The 27,041-nt window shown below is 41.8% G+C and overlaps 2 protein-coding genes across 39 annotated transcripts in view; both read right to left on the bottom strand.

The window, feature by feature from the left end:
* WDSUB1 (WD repeat, sterile alpha motif and U-box domain containing 1) overlaps positions 1-1,892 on the bottom strand; it is a 60,621-nt gene extending 58,729 nt beyond the window's left edge. For 2 of the 5 annotated variants that reach the window (XM_039495373.1, XM_039495376.1), the window contains exon 1: positions 1,617-1,726. The gene's annotated coding sequence lies outside the window, so the exon portion shown is untranslated. Of the gene's footprint in view, positions 1-1,226; positions 1,351-1,616 lie in introns of those variants that run through there. The other 3 variants (XM_039495374.1, XM_039495377.1, XM_039495375.1) reach the window with 3 other exon arrangements.
* A 10,340-nt stretch (positions 1,893-12,232) lies between these two features.
* BAZ2B (bromodomain adjacent to zinc finger domain 2B) overlaps positions 12,233-27,041 on the bottom strand; it is a 343,490-nt gene continuing 328,681 nt past the window's right edge. For all 34 annotated transcript variants that reach the window (XM_039493566.1, XM_039493561.1, XM_039493551.1 and 31 more), the window contains 3 exons: positions 22,626-22,888; positions 21,675-21,818; positions 12,233-13,707 (listed from right to left, as the gene is read on the bottom strand). In XM_039493566.1, the coding sequence (XP_039349500.1) occupies positions 13,554-13,707; positions 21,675-21,818; positions 22,626-22,888 (561 nt within the window). In that variant the 3' untranslated portion in view covers positions 12,233-13,553. The remainder of the gene's footprint in view (positions 13,708-21,674; positions 21,819-22,625; positions 22,889-27,041) is intronic.

Here is a 27,041-nt window from a genome sequence, read left to right as displayed (position 1 = left end):
TACATCAACCTCATCTTAGTGGTTAAAACAGTCTTTTTTTAAAAAACTAGACTAACACATCCTATCTGGTTTCTCCATACCACCTTTTTTAGTCTTCTAAAGGGTTAGTTTTAAAATGAACAGTGAGTAAAGCTCATTAGGAAGCAGGTATCAAGCCACCTATTGGAAACTGCTCTGAGCTTGGAAAAAAATGCATTATTCCAGCAATAAATTATATCTTGCAAGTCATATAGCATTTATAACTATATAGCCCATTGAAAAATAGTAGCAAAGTCTTGGGTCTTTAAATCAGTGCACTTACATCTCTCCAGTAAAATATACTGCATTGTTTGGATGTTATATTTAGTTCTGTTATCCAAAAGAACCAACTTAGGTTGAGCAGAGTCAGGTGAGAGTAAGAACCTCTCGCCTACACAACACTTGCCAACACCAAAGCTCCTGAGGATGCGGGAGCAAAAAGCCAGAGATGGCTTTATAGCTCCCAGGCTTCTTGTGTTGTGCACATTCCAGGCGGAAGGGCCCCATACTGTTGCCCTTTTGTTCTGGTTTAACCAGCTCAAAGGAACGTAGGGCAGGGCTTTGGAGCTGTGCTCTGGCTCCGCTCCAGCTTCAGGCAAAAACCTGCAGCTCCACTGCTCCAGAGCTGCTCCACGCTCCAGCTCCGGGCTCCACTCCAAAGCACTGACTTACGGGTAACCATGATTTGGGCCATTTGTCTGTGAAGTGGTTTGCAAATCTCAAATGTTCTCAGACATCCTCAGGTCAGATGCATGAACTGAGAAAGCACTAGACTATGCAAAATCTAAACAGTGGCAAGCTCACCAGAAAATGCTAGACTAGCAAAAAACACACCAGGGCTATAATGGGAAATGTAAACAGAGACAGTGGGAATAATGAAGGCAGAAGAAATTGGTACAGGAAAAGGGCTGATTTATTTTAGTAGATCTAAACATTCAAAACAGTTTGGTTTGCATTTTGTGCAGGTGGGGGTGTCAGATCCTCTATGCCAGGGGTTCTCAAACTGGGGGTCAGGACCCCTCAGGGGGCCACAAGGTTATTACACGGGGAGTCATGAGCTGTCAGCCTCCACCCCAAACCCTGCTTTGCCTCCAGCATTTATAATGAGGTTAAATATATAAAAAAGTGTTTTTAATTTATTGGGGGGGTCGCACTCTCAGAGGTTTGCTTTTTGAAGAGGGTCCCCAGTACAGAAGTTTGAGACCCACCACAGGGCTACACTGGGGCAAAAGGAGAACCGCCGCCACCGGGCTGTCTCCGGCACCTCCAGCTCCCACGGGGTGGGCGCTCCGCTTCCAAGGCCGGGCTGACACCGGCCCCCACCAGAGCTGCCCCAGCGCCGAGGGGTTTCCACGCGCGTCACCCCAGCCCCGCGGCCAGCGGAGGCGGTGCAGAGGAGCCGGGCCCCGCCACGGGACAGCACCCGGCGCAGGGCCTCAGGAAGGCCCCGGCATTAGCCCCACGGGGGGGGGGGGACGCCCCGCCCCAGGCCGGCTGCGCGAGAAGCCCGGGCCCCGAACGACCCCAGAGCCCCGCCCCCTGCGCGCGGGACCCTCCCCCGGCTGGACCGGAGCGGGGCGCTGCGACCCCTCCCTCACCTGCCTCAGCCGGCCGGGCGCCTCCGCTGCAAGTCACGTGACACGGCGCCGCCCTCCAGGTGTGACTCTGGGGGCGGCAGAGGCCAGTTCCCGACTCACCTGCGCCCACGTGACCCCGCCGCCGTGACCGAGCCAATGCCCCCGCCCCGCGCTGACCACGTGGGCGGAGTCCGTCCTCTCCCCGCTGATTAGCTGCCGAGGTCCCGGGCCTGAGGCGGCGGCCTGTCCCCAGCCCGGGGGCGCCCTCCTCGGAGCGGGCCCCGCCGGCGGCGCTGAACCGGAACAGCCCCGCGCCAAGAGCCGCCCCCTCGCTAGCGCGGCGGGTCGGTGCCCGCGGGGGGGGTCTACGCCCGGGTCATGGGGCGGCGCCTGCGGCCTGTCAGTCCGGTCACCTGGCCGGGAGACGCCCGCTGGTGGCGAGGTGGGCGAGGTAACAGCGGTCACTGGCCCGGCTGCTGCGGGAGCGCGAGAAGGGCCGTGGGGCGCTGGAAAGCTCTTCTCCCTCGCCCCCTGCAGGTGGCCCAGTAACAGCTTATCCCCTCACCCACCTTGTCTCTCTCATGGCCTGGGATCAACATGGCTACAAGCGCAGGGTGCGTGCCCTGTCACATCACAGTGTTCAGTCACAGCCGGTCGGGGGCAGCGTATTAAAGTGCTGCCGGTAGCAGTGACCCATACCTAATGGACTGGAAGAAACTGCTAGGGTAGTAAACTGGTACCTGAGGTAGCAGGTGCCTAGATAGCATTTTTTGCATTACAGTGTATGCAAGATTGCTACGTGTAGAAACGTGCTACCTGTAGCAGTTATTTATATGCATGCTCAGTTTGTGTGACCATACAAAACAAGCCTCTCGGTCCCCAAACTATTTTGCATGCACGGCTGTCTGCGTCCCAGTGGGGTAACTGCTACCCCCCCCCCCCCCCCCCGTCCCTGCTTCTGCCAGGGTTTTTCTTTCTGACATACTCTGCTGGTGCCTCAGGCCTGGGCTTAACTCTGCCTCCCCCTCCCCCCTTCCTGATTTTGCCCTTTAGCCCCTTTCCTAATGCTACCCCCAGCTGCTTGACCCCACCTGGCCAGTAAATTTTCACCCCCTGCTCAGAACATGGCCACCCCCCTCCTCTGATTTGCCCCCTTTTGCCACTTTTTAACCTGTCAAAAGCAGTCCCCACAATCTTAGGGCTAATAAGGGTAGGGGCTTCAGTAGGTGTATTGAGCATGCTCCGTACACCCTAAGTAGCGCTCACTACAGAGAGCACTTTAATACACTACACCTACCATAAGCCTCATAATGATCATATGGCCAGATCCCTTACCTAACAGGTGGGGTACACGGGGGTAGGGGGACGACTGCTAGTTCCTGGGTCAAGTCACCTAAGTTGTTTGAATTAGACTATATCATTCAGAAAGACATCCCATCTCTCACTCCTCTTGATAAACTCTTCCAGTAGTTAGTTATTGGCACAGTTTAAAAATTCATTTCCAGGTTGGATTGTTGTAGCTTGATTGGCTCTTGCTATGCCATTGCCTGCTAGATTAAAGAGTTGATTTATAGACTCATCAATTCACTCTTTAACCTTCTTTTTGGTAGCTTACCTCTATCAATTAAAGGCATGTTTTCCAGACCCTGAATCATAACTGTCTCTCTTTTCTGAACTCTTCCAATATCTTTGTTAAAGTGTGGATACTAGTGCCCCTGGGCACAATAGAGCAACCTTCTTAGGTCTGTACTATATTCCCATTAGTATCAAAGCATTGCACAAGAATCTCATGTTCAGTTAATTATTTCCCATGACCCCATACATCCTGTTCAGGACAGTCTCTTACATCACATTCTTTATTACTTGCTGCATTTGACTTTGTTAAAATGCATGTTTGATTACACCCATTTTAATCAAACAATCCAGATAGTGCTAAATGATTTGCCCTTATTTATCATTCCAGCTACCTTTGTGTCATCTGCAAACTTTACCAGTGGCAGAGTAGGATTAAAGTTATGAGGGGCCTAAGGCTAATGGGAGGGAAGGCCTCAGTATGAATTACATATTGAAAAAAATTACAAAGTCATCAAATATTTATCTGCATACATATTTATGTAAAATTAAGTTTCTTCTACTCTCACTATGCTCAATGTTTTTCTTTGTTTAGCTGTGGCAAAGTCATAAATTATGTCATCGTAATTCAAAGACCTGATGATTTCATCCTCAATGCTCAAGAGGGACAAAGCACTGAGATGCTCTTGAGTCATGGTGGATTGGAGGACATTTTTTAACCTTGTTAGAAGAGAGAAGGAACCTTCTCCACTACAGTTGGTGATCATTAGTGACAAATGCTATAATGCAGTTTCAACATTTGGGAAACAAACATTCTATCACATTTAATTGCAGTACTTGCAAATAGATTTGCTTTCATCATCTTTTCTCTCTATAGCTGAGTGACGTGAATTCAACAGTTGAAGAAACTCTTTAGTAAAATCTACTGGGACATCGTCTGGGTACTTCTGATACAGACGTTTGATACCTTCCCTGACTTTGGAACTTGAAATGTTAGGCAAAAAATTTGTCAGTACACTAAAGGTTTTGTCAATATTTTCCTAAGCCTCGATCCGATGTTCTAGTGAACTCTTCAGTTTGTCGATGATTGTGATGAAGGTATTCACTCCAAAGGCCTCCTTGTCATTGAATGAGTGGTCAGTTGCATCGTCATGTCTTCTGTCTTTTGCAGCATTTGGCTGACATACTCATGGTTAGCAGTCCTTGCAGCCCCCTGAATTTCATACTCATCAAAAAGAACAGGAGTACTTGTGGCACCTTAGAGACTAACAAATTTATTTGAGCCATAACCTTTCGTGGGCTACAGCCCACTTTATCAGATGTATAGAATGGAACATATAGTAAGAAGATATATATACATACAGAGAACATGAAAAGGTGGAAGTTGCCATACCAACTCTAAGAGGCTAATTAAGATGAGCTATTATCAGCAGGAGAAAAAAAAAATTTGTAGTGATAACACGGCTGCTACTGTGAATACTCATCAAAACTATCCCACATTTGTTGAAGAACAGTTCCAAGACTCCTCATTAGGTTTACAGCAGTGGAAAGGTCAATTTGAGCATTTTGCAAGCTTAGACCTCACCTGCTGAATGGCTGAAGTATATGATTCCAGATGCATTGCATCACTCAGGATATTCATATCTTTTCTTGATGATGACTTTTGAGATTCATCATCCTTGATGCCCTCTAGTGCTTCAAGGATGTTGGGGTATCCCAGAACAAACACACTCACAGCTTCAGTGTTGGCACTCCACTGTGTCCCTGAGTGATTTGGGCACTGGGCATCCCTTTGGTAGTGAATCTCTAAGAATCGTCCAATGACTGGTTGATGCAGAGAAAAAAAAATGTACAATCCTTGGACAAATCCAAAAAAAGAAACTGCTTCAACACAACAGTCCACAGCAATCTGGCCAACAAGCTTGAGTGAGTGTGCAGCACATGGTATGTAATCAACCAAAGCATTGTGCTCATTTATCTTTGCCTGTATCCCTGAATATTTGCCACTCATATTACTTGCATTGTCATAGCTTTGGCCATGACAACGGCTGATGTCAATCCCACTTTCGGTGAGGAAATCAAGTAGGTATGAGGCAAGTTTATCCCTTGTGGCTGGTGATGTTTATGAAGGTCATGAAATGCTCAACTGGTCAGCTGGGTAGCACATAACGCAAGATGACAGTCAGCTGATCTACATGTGACACCTCCGGTGCTGAGTCAATGTACACTGAAAAAAATATCCCAAATCTTTGAGCTCATCTACAATGGCTGATAGCGTCTTCTTTGCCAGCAATGAATTAATCACAAATAGTCTTTGATAGATATGATGTATGGCTTTTTCCATGATTTGCGTGTTCATTGAGATGCTCAGCTAAGAAAAGATCAAGCTTAGTGATTAGCTCTAGAACACCAGGGTAACTACCACTGTGTTTTGATCCAACAGTCTTATCTGAGCCACAGAATGGCAGACCACGCTCAGCAAGCAAAACTATAGTTTCAGCTACGTATCAGAATTTTTTTCCAAAAAGCACGAGCTTCCAAAAACTGGTTTTCCATTTGGGTATCAATTCTGCCACTAACTTTCTTTCGGGCATGGTAGCTGCTAACTGAAAATGCATGCTGCTCACTCACTGCATGATTGGTCATATATGCAGCATTCTTCCAATCACTGAAGCCTTCGCAGAACATTCCCCACTTTTTGGTATCAGAAAACAGGCAATAATAAAAACAGCACACTTTCTTCTTAGAAGGCGAATAGATGAGCCATTCTCTCTTGCCAATCTGTTTGTTAGGCTTCACATGTTCAAACATTGATTTGGTCAGATAACGATTCTGATTGGTGTACTCTTGCTTTATCAATGAAAAGTCAGCATCTAGATATTGGCATTTCTATGGGTCCTTCTCAGTCCAATATGCAATGAGAAGTCACATCCCACTCGCCTGGATCATTGGAGAAGGATATTTTTATATTACTATCACTAGGAAAGTCTTCAGAGGAGTGGGGTCAGACTGCTGCTAGAGAAGTCACAGGAGGCTGCTTCTTTTCATCAGGCGCAGGAGCAGCAGGTTTACTTGGGCTGGTATTCGCCTGGACTTCCGCACCACCAGACTTAGTAGGAGGAAAAAACATTAGGAGAGAAGGAGTACCTTTCAGCACTACATCTTTCTTTGCCCGCCTTCAATTTCTGCCATCCTCCTTTCTTCGACAGTTTCTATTTTCCAGTGTAGGCCTTCTGTGTACAAAGTTCAATATTGCATGGGCCCACAAACACTTACTTAGCCCAAAAAGACAAAATCACAACCACCATAAAATGAATTCACAATCTTGATGGATTAATTGTACAACACAATATCTAATGAGACAAATTTCTGATGGCCCCGCTGCTGTCACTCAGCTGTTACTTCGATATGGAATGGAAGGCCTACAATAGGGCCTAAAAAATAGGGCCTAAAGTAGGACCTAAAAATAGGAGGGCCTAAGGCTACAGCCTTATTAACCTATGGGTTAATCCAGAGCTGACTTTATATTTTCTTCCAGATCACTGACCAAGATATTGCAAAACACTGGGCCAAGAACAGTTCTCTGGCACTCCACTAGAAACAGCCCTATTTGATGCTGACTATACATTAACAATTATGTACTGAGTTCTATCAGTTAAGTGCTTTTATAGTTGCCTTGCTCTACCAAATCTATAGTTGAATCAAAAAACATTGTTTGCTTTTCAGTAAACATATTTTTAGTAAAACGAAGTGGACTGTCATTACTGATGCTAGCAACCTTTAATTCTTTGATTAAATCCTGTATTAGCTGTTCCATGATTTTGCCTAGGATTGATGTCAGGCTAACTGAACTAAGCTTAGCTGGGTCATCCCACTTACCTTTTTAAAAAACATATTAGCAACATATTAGCAAAATATTAGCTTTTTTCCCCTGCAGTCTTCTGGAACTTCCAAGATTTATTGAAAATAGACATAAATGACAAATTTCCTCAGCCAATTTGTTTAAAATGCTTGGGAACAAATTTAGCCCTGCCTATTTAAACATTTAAACTTTAACAGATGCTTTTTTTTTACCTCATTCCTAGTTACAGTGGGAATAGAAAGCATTTCATCGTTGCTGTAGTATGTGAATACATAATCCACACTTTCCAAATATTAAATATTTATTGAACTTTTCTGCATATTAAGACAATTTTATCTAAAAGTAATAACAGCCGGACATCATTGTTATATTTCTTTTGTTTCCGATATCTTAAAAAATTCCCTTATATCCTTTACCCAAAAGATCACAGATTTTTCACCGATACCTTTAGCTTCCCCTTATTAACTGTCTACACATTTAATAACTTCTAATTAATACCTATTGATATCAACTTTCCCTTTTTAATTGCTGCTTTCACATCTCTTCTTAACCAGGATGTTTTCTTAAGCCAAAGCAGCCTTTGTTCATGATTGCAGAATTGTGGCTTTTGTGGCATCTCGTAAAATGTTCTTAAATCCCAATTACTCACATTTTTCTGTTTAAATTTTCCTTCCAATGTTGTTCAATTGTTTTCTGTTTGGGGAAACTGGCCATTTTACAGCATTTATGTGTTTTACTAATTGGGTTTGCATTCTTTTTTCACACATGTAGCCAGGTTGTGATCACTTGTACCTAGACAACCATTGCCCAAACCACAATGCTTACACTGTTTTTAGCACTGGACTCTTGAGTCTCACTGCCATAGGTTTTAAAACAGTGTAAACATAACCTTACAAAACTTTAGAAGGCTGTCTGTCATACATACACATATACACCTTTTTGCTGTGTGTTTGCACAGTGATCAGCACAACAGGGTCCTGCTCCTGCTCCTATCATAGAAGATTAGGGTTGGAAGAGACCTCAGGAGGTCATCTAGTCCAATCCCCTGCTCAAGGCAGGACCAGGACCAACACCAACTAAATCATCCCAGGCAGGGCTTTGTCAAGCCGGGCCTTAAAAACCGCGAAGGATGGAGATTCTACCACCTCCCTAGGTAACCCATTCCAGTGCTTCACCACCCTCCTAGTGAAATAGTGTGTCCTAATATCCAACCTAGATCTCCCCCACTGCAACTTGAGACCATTGCTCCTTGTTCTGTCATCCGCCACTACTGAGAACAGCCGAACTCCATCCTCTTTGGAACCCCGCTTCAGGTAATTGAAGGCTGCTATCTAATCCCCTGTCACTCTTCTCTTCTGCCCAGTTTCCTCAGGCTCTCCTCGTAAGTCATGTGCAACTGCAATACAAATATCTCACACACACGATTCCATAACCTACTATTTTACCATTTTAAAAAGATTTTTCTAACATTAATTCTTACTGTATAATCTCTATAACTCTGTTCCAAATTTAACAGTCTGGCAGCTAGTAGGTTACTCTCCATCTACACCCATTCCTTCTTAATAATTTTATTTGGCTAGACTCTGCCCAAGATAGAGTGAATCATCTTTACTCCCACCATCTTTATGACAGTAGAAATGTGCCATACATCATGACATCAATCTAATTGTCTTGGACACTTTTGAAACATGCTAAAGACTCATCCTGTTGACCCTTGGCAGTCCCACAGCTAACCAAATTTCATAGGCAAGTCATTTAAGAAGTGCCATTTTTTGAGAGAGCAATGCCGTAAGTGAAATATAATTTTTTGGTACTTAAATTACATCCTCTCATCTGTTTTTTTAATATATTAAATATATTGATGATTTCCTTGACAGCATTAATTTGAATAGACTACATGGAGTTTGATAAGCATGCATTAAACTCTGCCCATATTCAGTGTATATCACTGGTCTATAACTGCTTAAAGCTTTGCAGTGTTTTTCTTTCACTTTACAAACATTTAAGCTTCACACCACTTGTGCAAAGTAGGTAAGTGTTATACGGAGGAGTAAAATGTGACAGAGGTTCAGTAAATTGTCTAAGGTCATCTAGTCAATGATAACATTAGAACGATAACACTAGAACAAGAACAGAACCCAAACATGCCGAGTCAATTCCTCAGCTCCTATCTCCCTTCAGAGCACTAAATAGGACTGTGGGAAGAAAAATCATGTTTTAAAATCAACCATATATTGCATGAATTCCATTTGGGGTAATTATATTTCATATGGAGGCAGCTTATCCTACATCTGCCTACTGTGGACTAGCCTGCACTTCCTGTGCAGCATGTGGTGCTAGCCACTATCAAACACAAGATACCAGACGAGACAGACCACAGATGTGATTCAATATAGCAATTCATATGTTCCTATTATGGCTAGCTAATGTACCTCCTCAGTCTCAATTGCAGAATTATTTCTTCAGCTCCTCTCCTAAAAACAGTCATGTTGTATTGTTGGCATGTTCCACGACAGAGATAGTGGCACATAAGTAGTGCATCCCAGTTCTGTTTCCTATACAACACCATGATAATGATCTTACACTTTCCTCTGCAATGTATTGTGAATTTATGTCATTATTTTGTTTTATTAATAACTTAACATTTTGCAGAGAGCACTATCTGCATATTTTAGTAATGAGGTTGCTAAACATGCACAAACATTGATAAGTAGAACAAATCTTTTTATAAGCTCTATATAGTAGAGATACAGTACTGATTTCTGATGTGGATAAAAGCAGAACTAAATCCTGCTAAATAACTTATTAAAACTGCTCCCTGTTCAAATGTATTTTGGATGCTGTTGCTGTCTCAGTTTAGGTATGCTGCTTATCCACTACAACATAGGCAACACCTCTAAAAAGTGACCTTAGATAAAAATGTCATACCTTTAAAGACCACTGTCTTGGGACTTTTCAGGACTTGAAATAGGTGCTGCATTTTATTGGTCACTATTGGGAATCTCCCTTTTGCAGTGGTAGAAAGCTCTTATATCTAGCCCTGAGATATCAGACCTTAAAACTGTCACAGAAATAAGGACTGAATTATGTCTGTCCCATGTGTAGGCCAGTGCAATTTTTTTTGAGAAATATCTCATATAGGTTAGAGAAACAAACATTTTTGTGGCTCGTTGATTTCAAATGAACAGCATTGCTTTGCAGTTGCCCAGAGGTTTGGAAGTAGCAGCTATTCCAGTGAAGATGGATAGTGTGCGGGATACTTCCAGATGATCAATAGAAGTTTGTGTAATAAATAAGGGTGTTCTCATACAGGTTTCACAATGTGTACACGTGTACTTTATTAATTTATTTTGAAACTATTCTGATTGGGCACAGAGGGTTTGTGTGACTAAAAATGGTATAATTTTTAACTCCAGACGGATACAATGGGACAGTAGTCTCATGGACAGAAGGCAACATCCTCCATCTGTAGTTATCACATATATTATGCAGTGACTGACTCCATCATTAATCCTTAGTTTTCTGGCAAAAACATTTTATTAAACCAAAATATATAAGCAGGGGGATTGAAGGAAAAAGATCCCCTGGGCCAGCAGCTCTGCACATTATGAAAAGAACTGACTGCTTCTTCACGGCATGGTTGTCCCACAGATGTCTTTCCTATTCGCAACTGCACAGAACACCCCACCCTCTAATAACTGTGGCAACTACTGTAATCACATAAAAAAAGAATTAGGAAAATACTTATGCATATTTGTACTATATTTAATGTGATGCATTTTGCCTAATTAGGCTGGTTGATCCTCCTTGTTTCCAGCTGCTTCTATAGGCATCCAGACTCTTTGCAAAGAAGTGGTACCTATAGAAGCAGCTGGAAAAAAGGAAACAAAATCACCCTGTGCCCGGACAATGCTCTAGTGCCAATCAGTAATTGGTCCTCAGACAACAGTTTGGGAATTGCTGCCACTAGGAATTCTCCCAACTACTCCAGGGAAAAAAAAACAACAAAAACCCAAAATTAAATTCAGGCTAAACAGGCCTAGAGATTTTCTTTGCACTCCTGTCCTTCCCTTTGTTCAAAAGAAAAGCAAGCACTCACTAAAATCTCTCCCCTAAATAATAATGTATTTTTAAAAGGGAGACATTTGAAGTTAGCAGGCAAAAAAGAAAAAAAAACTAGTTGTGTTTTTGGTAGCAGGAAAGCATGCTTACCTTTAACCTTACTTGTCATACCTGGCTGCCCTGCTTTGTTCTATGCAGACCTTACAGTGACATTTACAAGAGTCCTGCTCTCTTCAGATATAAGGATTCTTGTCAATTTCACTTCACTGCCATCATAACAAGAATAGAGTGGCAGACACAGTGGTGAAAGGTTTTTTGGAGCACCTGAGATTAGATGGGAAAATGGCAGCCTGGTCTGTTACTTGTTTCATAGCAAATAAGTGTGTTGGAACTCTATTTATTTAAAGGACATTACCAGGACAATGTGACTTGATAAGAATACGTCTTTAAGGGAGGTAAAATTGTTGGCAGACTGTACTAACCTTAGAAGAGTCTCTTCAGCTTTTTCAGTGTAGGCCTTGTAGCATATGAAGCAAATTATGACAAAGACAACGGAAAATATCAAAAAAAATTTTTTTACTACTATAAAATTATGAGAGAGACGTATCAAGTATCTCACTAGACTGATGAATCAATGAAACAGATTTTAGCTAGTTAAATTAAAGCTTAGCTTTTCTGTAGTGCCTTGTCATATTTGTTTTCTCTCCTTACCCCCCAAAAAATTGAGTTTTATTTCATGTTTGGGTCCTAGCACAGCTAAATACAACTAAATTATTTTTCCACTAACTTTTTGAAAAACAAATATTTGATCTGATTTATAGAACAAGTATGAATCAGAACTAAATTTAAGCAGAAAGACATGCTTTTCCAACTTGTAATAAAACATATGTAATAATAATACCTACCTGTCACACAGATAGTGAGAAAAACTGTGTGTGTAAATATATATTTACACACAGTTTTTATCAGTATATCATATATTTTATCATCACACTTAACATATAAAACATTTTAATATATAAATATACAAACATTAATCAATCAATCTTAATACTCCTAAGAGGTAGATGGGTAAGATTATCCCCATTTTTCAATATTTCTTTTGTACATATATCTTGAGTACTAAATAACCAAGAAAAACTGGTTTGCAAAACAGTCTTTTATTGTATCCGTGCCACACATACTAGTGAAAAATAACACTCCTATAAAAAGAAAAAAAGAAAAAAGAATGCTACCTTTTCCACAACGTTTTTGTTTTAAATAAAGCTTCAAGTACTCTTACATACGTACAAAAAAAAATTTCTGATCTATCTGCCTCCAACAGGCCACCACAACACACAGTAGATAAAACACAGTGGTTACAAATGTTTTTTGTTATTTCTGTGGCAAGGCAAATGGAGGGAAATGTTTCTATGAAAAAATACTGTGTGCGTAAGAAATTGTCACAATTTTATTTCACATGGATACAAATGATTATACTTAAATCTGAGGCCCTGGTGGCTTGAAATTATATAACAAAATAGAAAAATGGAAAACTAATATCCCCTACACCCTGTTTTAAAGGCAGGCACTACCAAGATTAAGGAGACTCCACAGTGTTGGTAGAGGATAATTACTGTACAAGCCGCATAGCTATAATTACCTTAAGACTAAAATAAAATGCTACAGTCCTTCTAAGGCATAAACAATAATGTCTGCAAATAATATGTACACATCATACATATTTAAAACAAGACGTAATATAAACAATAATGAACAGTATATACATATGTCTCAAATTTTCTTCACTGTCTTCAAATACAATTTTACTACACAAGTGATGCAGCAACATATATATATAAATGTACTTGTAACTCTACAGTAAAGTTTTAACTTTTAGTGCTTTTATAGCACATCAGTGTAAACAGTTTTACTTGGCTTTGTTTTATATTTTAAAACATTCCTTGTTGTATTTTCAAGATTTAAAGCAATTTTTCTAATTCTTCCTTTTCACAGAAAACGAAGATTCTGGATGCTGTTTAATCATAAATAATTCATAAAATTAAATACATTCACTAAAAAATAAACTACAAAGTAAAAAAATGAAAAATAGATATTTATTGAAAAGGGGAAAAGAGAACCATTTCCCCAAGTAGAGCTCTGGTGGTTGAATATTCAGTGCGTTTTGATATATTTTAAATTGCTATTGCACTATAACACCCCTTTCTTTGAAATTCTTTGGGTGTGCTTCCCTGTTCTACCTAAATTAGTTTGATAAAACACACAAACCAATAACCAAGGGCCATGGTTGCTGTAGGAGTGAAGCCTTTAGAATTAGTATCACTCTTCTGCGATACTTCTCTTTAAGGAAAAAAAAAACAGTCATTAGTTATGCGTGTGCCTTGCACTTTTTATGTAAATACAGTTCACATTGCTGGTCTCATTTGTCCTTGTTTAAGGAAAAAAACTGAGTTCTGATAAATTCAGCTCACTTTGAAAATCTCTGTCCATTTCTTTTCAAAATATTTCCTCATGTTGTGGCCAGCCCTGCCTATGTCAGAATCATCTTCATTAAAGGTTTCACAGTTGTCAAAAACAAGCCTGATGTCTAGAGAAAATGCTTCAGGATTAGGGTACCTGAAAGAACAGAGAGGGTAAGGTTTTTTTGGAACACAGAATCCCAGGGAAAAAAATAAAACCTACATACATCAGAAGGGAATGTAAAAATACAAATTAATGTACAGGTGACCATGAAATCTTCAGTATATGCTGTACATCTCAGTTATAATTTTAACATTTCTAGTTTTAATATGAACTAATTCAAAGAAAATAGTCTTTAGAGCAAAGAAGATAATTTCTATTTTTGTTTTTGATGTTTGCACAAAGTACAGTCTAGAAGGGAGAATTCCAGGTCTATACTAGAACCAACACCAATTTTCAACCAACACTCTTCCCTCAATAGTTTTCTGGTTAAAATAATAAGGAATTATTCCCATTTTACTCCTGCCTTATTTGGCTGCATCACTGACTTTTAAATGGACTAAAGAGTTCCCTTAACTTTTCTTGTGATAGCAATCTGTACAGCATATGGACCCATATGTGTATGTCTCCATATCAAAGAAAAACCCACAGCTGGCCTGTGCCAGCCAACTGGGGCTCCTGGGCCTCAAGCTGCAGGATGGAAGGGTCCCAGAGTTCGGCGGAGTCCCCAGTGATCGCTTAATGTTCTGCAAAGATGTGGACTGACACTCATGTCGCCGCTCTACAGATCTCTGAGATGGGGACATTCTTGAAAAAGACAACGGATGACATAGACCTTGTGGAGAGTGTATGAATAGTATCCGAATGGGTCATACTGCAAACTTGGTAACGGTGTCTGATACAGTTTGAGCTCACTTGGAGCTCTTTGGGCTGATACTGCTGAGCCTGTGGCTCTTTCCACAATGGAGAGGAAAAGCCAGGGGACTTCCTGAAAATCTTCGTCCTGTCCAGGTAGAAGGCTAGTGCTCTCCTGACATCTAGTGTGTGTAATATAACCTCCCTGTTGTCTCGGTGAGGCTTGGAAGATGAATTAACTGGTTCATGTGAAATGGGGTGGTTACTTTGGGAATGAATTTCAGATGTGGCCTGAGAGTAAGCTTGTCTGAAAAGAATACTGTGTATGAGGGATGTGCCATCAGAGCCACTATTTCTCCTATTCTCCTAGCAGAGGTGATGGCTATCAGGAAGGCCATGTTCACCGAGAGGTACATAAGCGAATAGGTGGCCAGGGGTTTGAAGGGAGGCCTAGTCAGTCCTTTCAGTACCAGGTTTAGGTCCCATGTGGAAGCAGGAAGTTGAGGTTGTGGGAAGAGGTTTACTATACCCTAGAGGAACCTTTCACTCGTTGGGTGTGACAACACCAAGCATCCCTCTACTGCAGGCCTGCACAACTCGTAAAGCGGCGAGGGCCACATTACTCCAAAGAAAACAGCTGAGGGCCGAAACCCCCCGGCCCTGCGGAAACACCTCCCCGCCCCCAGCACCTCCGGGCCCCGCGGAAACACCCTGCCCCAGCGCCGCCCCACCAAAACAGCTGTGGGCCAAAAAGGAAGGTTGGGGGTGGGGAGGGGATACTTTATTTTAAATCAACCAGGGGCTCCCAGCTGAAGAGGTGGCTGGGAGCCCTCAGGGGCAAATTAAAGGGCCCGGGTCTCCGGCGGCCGGGGGAACCGGAGCTTTGCAGGGCTGGGACAGGGATTTAAAGGGCCCAGAGCTCCTGCCGCTGAGGGGAGCCCGAGCCCTTTAAATCCCAGCCCCAGCCCGGCCGCCGGAGCCGGGGTGAGATTCAAAGGGCTCTGGGCTGCCTACAGCCACGGGGAGCTCTGAGCCCTTTAAATCCCAGCCAGGGCCAGGATTCAAAGGGCTCTGGGCTACTGGCAGCCCGGGGAGCCCTGAGCCCTTTAAATCCCAGCCGCTGCCAGAATTCAAAGGGTTCTGGGCTGCCTGCAGCGGCGGGGAGCCCTGAGCCCTTTAAATCTCAGCCGCGGTCAGGATTCAAAGGGCTCTGGGCTGCCCTCAGCGGCGGGGAGCCCAGAGCCCTTTAAATCTCAGCCGCAGTCGGGATTTAGAATCCCCCCACGGGCCGCACAGTTAACCTCCGCGAGTCGCATGCGGCCTGCGGGCCGTATGTTGTGCAGGCCTGCTCTACTGGTTGATGTAAGGTTGTTATAGCCATTAGGTGGACTCTGAGAGAAGTGAGAGATAGCCCCAATTTTTTTTTAGTGCAGTCTAAAGTACATGGAAGAGCCAAGGATGTCAGGGAGATTTGCTGGGAAGCACACCAAATCCGAAACCTGGACCATTTTTGCAGGTAGGTACGTTGTGTCGAGGACTTTCTACTGTGTAATAATACCTCTTGCACCTCTTTGAACAGGGGCTTTCTAGGTGTTTGAACTAAGAAAGAGCCATGCCTTGAAGTGGAGAACCCCCAAGTTGGGATGCAGGTTACATTCTCTGTCCTGGGAGAGAAGGCTCGGAGTGACTGGGAGAGAGATCAGCAGGCACATTGTGAACTGTGACAGGTAAGGGTACCAGGTCTGTCTCAGCCAAGTAGGAACGATCAGAATGACATGTGCGCCATCCCTTTTTATTTTCAGCAGGACCTTCAATAGTAGGGGAAAAGGAGGAAAGGTGTAAAGGAAGTCCCCATCCCAGGGGAGGAGGACAGCATTGCCCAAGGTGTGTTTTCCTATTCCCGCTCTGGGGCAGTAGCATGGACATTTTTTATTCAGGTAAGTGGCAAACAAGTCTGTAGTCAGCACCCCGCACTGCCTGAATAGAGTGTGAAATACTACTAGGTCTAGCTCCCACTTGTGGTCATGTGGGAATTTGTGACAGGCTGTCCACTATGGAATGCTGTCTGCCCGGAAGGTAGGCTGCTGACAGTGTGACATCATGGGAGATAAACCAGTTCATAGTCTCATCGCTTCCATAGAAAGGGAGGGTGACTTGCCCCCCCCTTGTTGATTTATGTAGTGTATGCAGGCTACGTTGTCTGTTAGAACTCTTGTGTGTTGCGAGAAAGGAATCCCTCTGCAAACATTAGCTGGGTTTTTCCACCAGTCTAAGGAGTTTTTGATCCCGGAGAGTAGTGACTGGGGTTTCTCTAACCTGTCCCTGTTAGAGCTGAGCTGAACCCCATCTGAAGGCATCACATGTGAAGCCTGGCATGTGGTATTACCGCTGTGCTCACTGCCATATGCTCCGAGAGTTGGAGGTAGTGTCTTATATTTGTGGGCTTCTTTGTACGTCTCTATGAGCATGACCAAGGAGAGAAATCTGTGTTGAGGTAGCAGAGCTCTGGCCTGTAGCGAGTCACAGTCTGTGCCTATGAATTCCAAGCACAGTACTGGAATGAGGATTGACTTCTCAGCGTTGATCTGTAGACCCAATTCTGTAAACAGGCATAATGTAGTTTTGGTGAGAGTCTCTAGGAAAGATGGGGCGCTGAGAAGACAATCGTCCAGATAAGGGTAAATCCTGATCCCTTGGGAGTGTAAGTGCATGAATACTACTGAGAGAACCTTGAAAAATACTCTCATGGCTGATGATAGTCCAAAGGGGAGCACTGTATATTGGTAAGTGGTTTTGTCCTAGAGTGAATTTGAGAAATCGTCTGAGAGATATGAAAGTAGGAGTCCAGAAGATCGATGGCTGAAAACCAGTCTCCCTGTTCCAACGCTGGAATGACTGTTGCTGGAGTGACATCTTGAATTTTTGAGCTTTGACAAACTTGTTGAGAGCTCTGAGGTCTAGTATGGGTCTCCAGCCTCCCTTCTTCTTGGGTATTAGGAAATACCGAGAATAGAACCCTTTGCTTCATAGATGTGGAGGTACCAGTTCTATGGCTCCTAACAGGAGGAGGCGATTGATCTTTTGTAGTAATAAACTCTCGTGAGAAGGGTCCCCGAAGATGGATGGGGAAGGATGCTGTGGAGTGGGTAGGGAAGTAAAATGGATAGAGCACCCAGTGGGAATGATCTCTAAGACCCATTTGTCCAATGTTATGTGTTCCCAAGCACTGCAAAATGATGCTAATTGGTGGCTCAATGGGTGTAAAAGCATTGGGCAGCTATAGTAGTTGGGGGGCATGGTCTATCGACACTGAAACTAGCCTGTCAAAATTGGTATTTGGATGTAGACAGCTGGGAATAGGACGATTGTGACCCAAATGTTTTATGCCTAGAAAATTAACTTTTCTTTCTCTGAGGTTTGTACGGGCATTGAGCCGGATATTGGGATGTGCGTACTCTGTACAGGGCACCACCTCCATGTCCCTCCATGATGTCTTTTGGAGATGCTGAAGCTGCAGATGTTGCACTGAGGGGATGTGCCTCAAGGATTCTCAGGTGATGCTCAAAGCTTGAGAGGCATGCTGGTGATATGCTGCCCAAGGGTCCTAATATGGCCACTGGGGTGGAGATGGCATAGAGCCCAGTGGTGGTGCCCATGGATGGCCATTCTAAGATGGTGATGGTGGGGCCATCTGAGGGTTTAACTCTAGAGCCCTGCTGATGTTGGGAACCATACAGAGCCTGAGAGGAATACTGTGACGCCTCCTCCTCTGGCTCACTGTCTGACCCTTCACTAAAGAGCGGGGGAGCATGGCATGGCAGCGGAGATAATTCCCATGCTAGGCGGAAGCTCGGTGCAGAGGTCCCGATACTAAGAAGGGGGTCTCTGGAGTGGTGGAATTCCACCGGTACCAACGGCGGTACTGGGGGAGATGGAGATCTTGCCTGTACTGGTCACTCCGGTGCCAGGTGCGGTGTTGATGATGGTACTGATACTTACTCGTGTACCGAGAGTGCCTAGTCCTGTCCCTCAGTGCCGATGACTCGGTGCCTGTACCCATTAGGTCCATGGGCATGTTAATGGTACCAGCTGCTGTTGTTTCTGTGAGCTGTGGGTACCAGACTGAGAAGGTCTCAGTGCTGACCATACCAAAGATACCGAGCGTGATGGGGATTGGTTACAGCTATCTCGGGGCTCACTATGGGGGCTTCCTGCCTTCTTCTTTGATGATGTGTGGGAAGGGTCAGCAGCTTGCTTCTTCGACCCACAGCCTTTAGATGTAGAGGGTTGTGGGAAAAACTCATGTCTGCCAGGTGACTTGTGGTGTGAATCCTGAGAAGATCTGAGAGTCGCCTCCATGAAGATAATCTTCTGTCGGAGCGCTCTGTCCTTATGTGAAAATGGCCTGAGCTACTGGCAGAGACCACATGTCTGCTGGATGTGGCCTTCCCCAAGGCAGGGAATGCACTGGGAATGCTTGTCTGCAATAGGAATTGCCTCCTTGCAAGTAAGGCACTTCTTGAAGCCCGGTGAACCAGGCATACCCCATAGGGGAAAGGTCCCCAAGAAGGAAGAAAAGCACGTGGGTGGGGTGTTAAAGAATAATTAAAATTAAAAATATTTTATTTTATTTTAAGAGAATAATGGGGTCTAGAAAAAGCTACAATTATACTAAGAGACAGATTAACTAACTACAGAAATGAAAATAGAAAGTAATGTTCCTAATGAACTGCGAATAGCTCCATCTCTAACCAGGGACAGTTGAGAAGGAACTGAGGCAGGGTTAGCCTGTGCATGCTGACTAGCTTCATTGTGCAGCACGAGTAGAGACAGTGCATGTGCGGGCATAGTGGATGCTGATACTGAAGTTCTCTTATCAGCAGCTCAGGGATGCAAACACAACTACAGTGGGGCACCCACAGTGACACGACTTGAAGAAGAATGTTGCATTTCCATTGCACTGGTACCCCAAGCAATAAGGAAAGTGCCCAAGCATCTCTGCACCTCTATATTTGTATATCCTGTGGATCTGACCTCGCTAGCAGGGGACAATCCTGCACCAGAAAAGTCAGTGACAAAGCTCCAATTAACTTTCAGCGGTACAGGCCCAGACCTCCACAAATCACTAGCCCTCTTCCAGATCAAGTAGCTACTAGTAGGCCACTTGCAGATATTCTAGCTTGTAACATCGATATGCTGAAGATTTTGTTCCTCAGCCTTATGCCACTGGAGCACATTTTCCCTCTGAGCTCGACTGTACTCCCACTTTATGATTTGGTCCACTATTTGAAATTTAGTCCTAGATCCTTATCACATGGAGAATATTGATACATTGCGACAGTGCGTGACTCCGCAAACAAAGGAGAATTTTACCATTCAAAAGTGGATTTTATCAATGTACTATATTATGTATTGCCTATACACAATATCCATTTATCAGCTTGCACATTGAAATTATAGTTGCAAGCTAAACCAATATAAACCAGGGTTTAAACCAACATTATAATCTCAACACACAAAAGCTGCAATAGTTTAATTATGGACATGTCTAAACTACAGCTGTAGCGCCATAGCTGTGCCACTGTAGCGCCATAGTGTAGATGCTTCCTACATCGATGGAAGGGGTTTTTCCATTAATGTAACAAATCCACCTCTTGAAGAGGTGGTAGCTAGGCTGATAGAAGAATTCTTCTATCAGTTTAACTGCATCTACATTGTGGGTTAGGTTGACCTAACTACAGCATTTTGGACGTGAAAATTTTCACACCCTGAGCAACATAGCTAAGTCGATCTAATTTTTTAAGTGCAGACCAGGCCTAAAGCAGTTTAAAAATCACACCTTTAGTTAAACTGGTACAACTTAGTGTGTAGACCAGGCCTGAAGGGCTGTCATTCAGCACTGCCTTGTACTCTGATATTTACACCAGCGTAAAATGGGCACAAGATGTTACCTTCTTAGAATTCTACACTCATATTGTTGGGTGCATTTTACAACTATTTAAGGGCCTGATACTGTAAATTAGTGTGCTTTCCTGTGTGATCACCTATGCATAACTGTATTTTCTTAATATTTTATTGAACTTCACAAATACCTACAGTATAGTACAAGCAAAACATTTTACTTCTGAATTTGTGTTGGTTGCAGTGATGACTCTATGACATCCTTGGGAATTTCAGGCTATATTTCCATCAACATCTATTGGGTGGCAAGTGTAGTAGCATTAACAGGCAGAATCAAATTTTCTGTTTCTTTGGTATTCTTTGCATTGCCTATCCTGACCCAGTGACTCTACAGCATGCCAGACCTATAGTACTACTATAAGGTATTACCTATAGTAGTCATTGATTATTCAGAGGAATGGTTGAGAAGAAATGCTTATAGTTGTACATTTTAATATGAGAGAGAGAGAGAGAGAGTGTGTGTGCATGTGTGTGTGTGTGCGTGCATGTGTAAATCTGTCATAGGATCAAATTCAGCTAAATGTGGGAGAGTGCCTTGCATTGCCCTAGCAAACCCTCCATAGCCTGTTCTGAATGGAGCTAATGGACTCTGAAGTGAGTCCATCTCTTCTTCCTTGGCTGAAAGTTGCTTCATTGTTGGTTCTTAAGATTGCAGCGATGCAAACCGGAAAGAAATGACAGCTGAGATCTTTCCATGTGAATTGAAAAAGGGTCAGGGGAAGGGGTAAATAATTGTTCCCGTTATTTATTTTAATTTTCTCTAACGAAAGATGCAGTTTTAATTTCAGGACTATGAAATAATTAACCACCATTTGTTGTAATGTTTCATGCTTCCCTCTAGTACGTAGCTTTGGAATGAATTATAACCAATGTACAGTAATACTTAAAGAGATGTCAACTTAAAAATCACATTCCTGTCTTGAAATTAAAAAACAAAAACACACAAGTAACTCAAAAGACTACAACAACTGAAATAAATAAATCATTGATTTTTCAGTGGTTTTTTGGGGCATTTGAGAGCACTTTGTGAACAGTCAGTTTTACTGTTTTCTCTCTAAAGTTTGTTTCTCAGCTTCCCTTGATGTTTGAAAGGGTATTTCACATAGGAACAGGGAAGAGAGAAATATTTATAAAACATGAAATTGTGAAGAACCATAAAAATTAGCAGGGGAACTCCAGGGCATAAACAGCATCTGAAATTACTTTGAATTCCTTGTTTTTAAAATGACTAGATTTCAAGTTGATTGTGTCATTTTAATTTTTTTTGCTGAACGTTCACAAATGTAATGTACAGTATGTTTACTTACTGTCCACTGCTTAGCTTCTCTCTGATGGTGGAAAAGTCCATAGGTTTTTTAATAACCTTCTTATAACCAGGAACAAGTTTCAAGTTTACAGGAAGTAGAAAAGGCCATGCATCTTCATGAGTTTCCAATTCAGACAGGATCATGCTGAATAAAACAAGGTTTTAAATCAATACCTTCAGCTCTTGGCTCATTTGCACAGATGTTCACTGTTATGTACATTCACAATGTGTTGTCACTCTGTTAACTTTACTAGGGATAGCATACTATTGTCATGTATAGAGCATAACGCACTCAATAAGTAATGTTTCTCATTAATGCTCAGTTTGTCATTTATAGCTCTTTAAAGCTAGTTCCCCAGGAAGAAATTCAAATTATTTTTTTTAAACAGAATATAATGTATCCATGTACATTTTCCACAGGGTGATCTTTAACATAACTTATTTACTTCTACGCAAATCAAACAAGTGCTACTAATTTTCTAAAACAGTCTAAAGGCTTAATTATGCCACTTGCCAGTGAGAGCCAACCAGCAAGGGAAAAAGGTGCACCACAGGAATGGCGGGGCCCTTTGTGGGGCAGAATGCTTCTTTGACATGTGCTGGGCATCTGGATTTCCTACACCTTTAGAAAGTTGTAGACAACACTTCTCTCCTCAGTCTCCACCTGCCAGCTCTTTTTAGCACACAGGAGAAAAGGGGGTAGGATTTCATAGCCACACCCCACCTTGCTATGCTCTCAGGAGAAGAAGTGTTGCAACAGGTAGCTTTAGCTGGGTACTCCTATTACACACACTTGCAGTCCCCCAATGGCTGCAGTCAAATTATTGCTGCCACCTGTGTGGGGCACCACATGGCTCTGCGCTCTCTCTACTACAAGCACACTAACAGAGCAGCAGGCACTATCTGGCTTCAAACAAATGTATCGCTCTCACAAAAGACAGGCAGACAGTACCTGCATATAGCCAGGTCCTTGGATTCATCTCTTTTAGGTTTCTTTGTAGGAGTGAAGCTTTCTTGTTTCAATTGGTTAGAAATATTTTCATCGATTTTTCTTTTTTTGGGGTCTGTTTTTCCTCTTTTTAAAGAGCTGCTTGTAGTTGCAGAGTCTTCATCCTCCGTATCTCCTGTTAAAGACAATTTCCTGCCTCTCTTTTGTTCATTACTTTTTTTCCCCTTGATCTGAAGTTTTTTTATTTTTAGGGTTTGACCACTTGCCTACAATAGAGAGAATCCAAGTATGTAACAAAACATAACCAGATTACACAGAAGTATGTATTATTTGTAAACAGAAAACCCATGAAGGTCTGACACACTAAACAGTATCAAAACACAATCGCTGCATTTAACATGACATACAAAGAACAGGTAGATCACTTAATTCTTCTTGATCTCTAAAGGTCATAGACTGTACAGATTCATAAGCCAATATTTTCAGAAGTGATTAGGAATTCTGGGTCCTCAATTTAGAACACTATAAAAGGCACCTGATTTCCAGAAGATATTGAACCGTGCTCTAATAACCAGGCCACTTTATGGCATCTTAAAGTTGAGGCAAACAAAAATCAGTAGTCTCTTAGGAAAAATCTTGGCTATAGTCTTAATTCAAAAGTCCACTGGAATTCTTTAAAGCTCTAGAAATTTCTGGACAGTCCCCCTCTCCCAGTCCTCTCAACCTCATAACATTAATTCTAGATCGATCGATAGAATTGAGAAAGCAGTTATAGTCCTGGGGGAAAGGTAGAACCACTGTGAGTTGTCATGACGGTTGTAAACGGCAACATATCAAGATGGCAAGGTAGGGAAGTATATTAGGATGGATCCTGTTTTAAGAACTTCACTTTTGATACTGAAGAGGGATTAACCAGCACACACACAAAATTTTACAGCTAAAACTAAATTGTGAGGAGCTGAAAATCCCAGTATGAACAGAATAAAAATATAAAAGGAGACAGAGATTAGAAACATGGGCTGAAAAAAAATCCATGAGATTCAATTTGAGAAAATGAAAAATCTGGATACATTTGGATTACAATAATCTAGATACATATATCCTGTGGAAATAAGAAACCTAGAGAGCAATAATGCTGAAAAAGACATAAGGGTAATAATGGGCAACAAATTATAAACATATTTACGGTGTAATATTGCTGGTAAAAAAATATAATTTCAGACTACATATTCAAAAAGATTAAAAGGCTGGTGAAGTAATGGTCTTCCTCTAAATGGCTTTGGTACAACCACACCTGGAATACTGCATTTGTTTCTGACCAGTACTACTGGTAAGACAGTGATGATTGTAGAAGATTAAGATTTTTATTTAAAGGTCAGTAAACAAGGAATTCATTGCTTTATGCAGAAAGATTAGAAGAGTTAAATATGTATAGTGTGGCTAAGACAACTAAGGGAGAACACGAAAGAAGTCTACAAATACATGAATGGTATAAATAATATGGAGGGAAGGAAAACACACACACACACACACACCCCCCCCAAGAAAGTGAACATGGTAGGCTAAAAAGCAGTGAAAGCTTCCTGACAGCAAGATATATGAGGCTTTGGAAAAATGTGCTAAAAGAGGTGGCAGCCCTACCACTGGACTTTTAAAACTAGACTGGACAAAACACTAGATTTTGCATTAACAGATACTATAAAAATATCTAAATATAGAAAGGAACTAGAAGGGAAAGGACTGAATGATTGAATAGGTCTTTTCCATCTTTACCGTCTAATTCTAATAGCTCCTTTCTTGATTAAAGATTCTGAAAGCCCTAGTCTTAATATCAGGATGCAGGAGGTCTAGAAAACAGACTAACAATTTAGTAGATTAATTACAGTGAAATTCCACAACTAGACAAAGGGATTCATTCAGAGGACCATATGGTCATCATGCAAAGTGAAAGGGATGATAAACAGGATGTAAAAACCAGCCCACATCTGAATAGGGGAGGACAGATATGCAAAAGCCTAAAAAGGAGCCATAGCAGGTTGAGAAAACTGTCCAGCAAGCCTATGCTGAAAGGGGAACATCAACAGATTTATAGGTTGCATTCATGAAGTTCCATTTAGCTGCCTATGGGACGATAATGAACTCCAAAATGTCCCTTACTTGATAAAAGGAGGAGAGAGGATCCAAGGATGTCTCTAAGTGAAAAATCTCAACTAAACATTATACAGATATTTCCTGATGAGTCTGTAAACAGGGTTTGGGTATTGACAGCACCAAAAAAACCCCATTACATCTGAATTCACATTCTAATCTTAACAGGGATTTCCTAAATCTAGAAGTCAACCACCTAAAGCTACTGAATAGAGTACATTGAAGTTTTCCTAAACTCATCCAACCAACTATTCTCCAGCCAATATGTTATAAAATTAACATAATATAAATGAATAAAAAAAGGCACCCCGTCAAAATAAAAACTATGTATTAAAAATGGTTGTGTTACACACATTTTAGATAATTTACACAATTTTAAAAATCACATTTAATTTCATAATATTTGTTTATTGACTTATTTATTGATTTATTTATACTTCATTCATCTTCATTTAGAAAATTTTACTTCTTGATTCTCAAGCACTAGCAAAATGCTGCTATATTCTGGGGGCAAATACTAAGAAAATGTTTAAATACACCCAAAACCAATTTCACTGACACTCTAAAACACAATTTTCTAACATTTGTGTTAGGTTTTGTAAAATGCTATTTTATTTTTTCAATCCACTTGTGCTCTAGTGTTCACATCTGACTGTGTTGTATTTATTACCAGGATACAAGCAATAATGATGCTGGAGGCCTTTTTAGATATCTGGGTTCTCTATTTAGTTATCTAAAGAACTATGTGTTACACATTTTTTCAAAGTATGATTATGCAGAATTCATTGCTTACTGTAAATAGTTATATCATTTCCCTATCTATGGCATAAATGTTTAACACATTGCGTAAGCATTTTGGTCCTGATGAAGCTGGAAGGGCTGAAATTTTTGCACCATTTGTGTAAGATGCAGAGAATATGAATGAATTATACGAGGAGAAAAAACTGGGGGCAGAATTCCTTAGCTTTAAAAACAGAATACTGCAAAGGTTTATAAATGACTATGAATTTTCTATACTATTACCACACAGTGGTTTCTATTTTTTCTTGTTTTAAATATAGGGAAGTACTCTATTATCATTCACGCATACCTTTGTGTGGCAATTGTTGCAAAATGCTGACTTAATGGTGACCCCACTGGAGGGTCCTTCAGATGACAAGTCAATTGAAGAGTCATGGGAATGGACCAAATGTCCTCACTCAAGGCCTGAATATGTGAAGTGCTGTTTACCCTCAACTTGCAATTAAATTAATGGGAGCTTCTTTGTCACCTTCTTTGTCACTTGCCACCTCACAGGCTCAGGCCTTGAGTAAAGTTAATGGCAGTTTTGCCTGAGTAAGCCCTATCTGAACTTGGTCAAACTGATACCCCTTAAACACTTATTTTATCTGGAATTAATCTACAGAGGTAGCAAGTCAATGTCAACATTTGCCATTAGTTGCCACACACAAGTATCCTAGATAAAAGTGTTTCCCTATACTTACAATACAAAATAAATGTGGTATTACCATTACAAATGGTGACGTTAAGTTTGTAAATGAATTGTAGGCATGCATCTTTATAAAACTTGTTGGCTGAATATTCATAAGAAAGCAGATGTTTTATAACAAAACATGCAATTAGTGGAAAATTGCTCAGTTTCGGTTTTTGTTACATGAAGTTTGTTTATGAAGTTTTCCGCAAATCTGTGTTGAGCTTTAACCTAAACTGCCTGGATTGATTTACAGTTTAAGGTAGACATCATGATAAATTTGGTGGGTTTACAGAATTCTAGACCCAAATGCAGCAAATCTGAGAGTTTTCTCTGAGTTTCACCTTTAGTTTCTGGCTTCCTTTATCCCCAAATGATTCAGTAATTTGGGAAGGAGGAAGGAAACCCATGATAAAAGATACAGGATGCTTTATACAGCATAATGCTGTCTATAGCAAAGCACAATTTAAGGGACACTATTAAAAGGAAAAGACAGTTACCTTTTCGTAACTGGTGTTCTTCAAGATGTGTTGCTCATGTCTATTCTACAATAGGTTTGCGTGCTCGTCACATGCACCAGTGCCAGAAGTTTTTCCCCTAGCTGTACCCATGGAGGGGAGGAGTGGGGGAGGAAGTGCCCCCCATGATCCCTAGAGTGGTGCCTGCCTGGCACGGTATAAGGGGACCTGCGCGCTCCCCTCACCCTCAGTTCCTTCTTGCCAGACAACTCCGGCAGAGGGGAAGGAGGGTGGGATGTGGAATAGACATGAGTAACACATCTCGAAGAACATCAGTTATGA

This window comes from Mauremys reevesii, linkage group 11, assembly GCF_016161935.1.
Source record: "Mauremys reevesii isolate NIE-2019 linkage group 11, ASM1616193v1, whole genome shotgun sequence".
Lineage (NCBI taxonomy): Eukaryota > Metazoa > Chordata > Testudines > Geoemydidae > Mauremys > Mauremys reevesii.
This window is presented reverse-complemented; position numbering and strand designations above follow the sequence as displayed.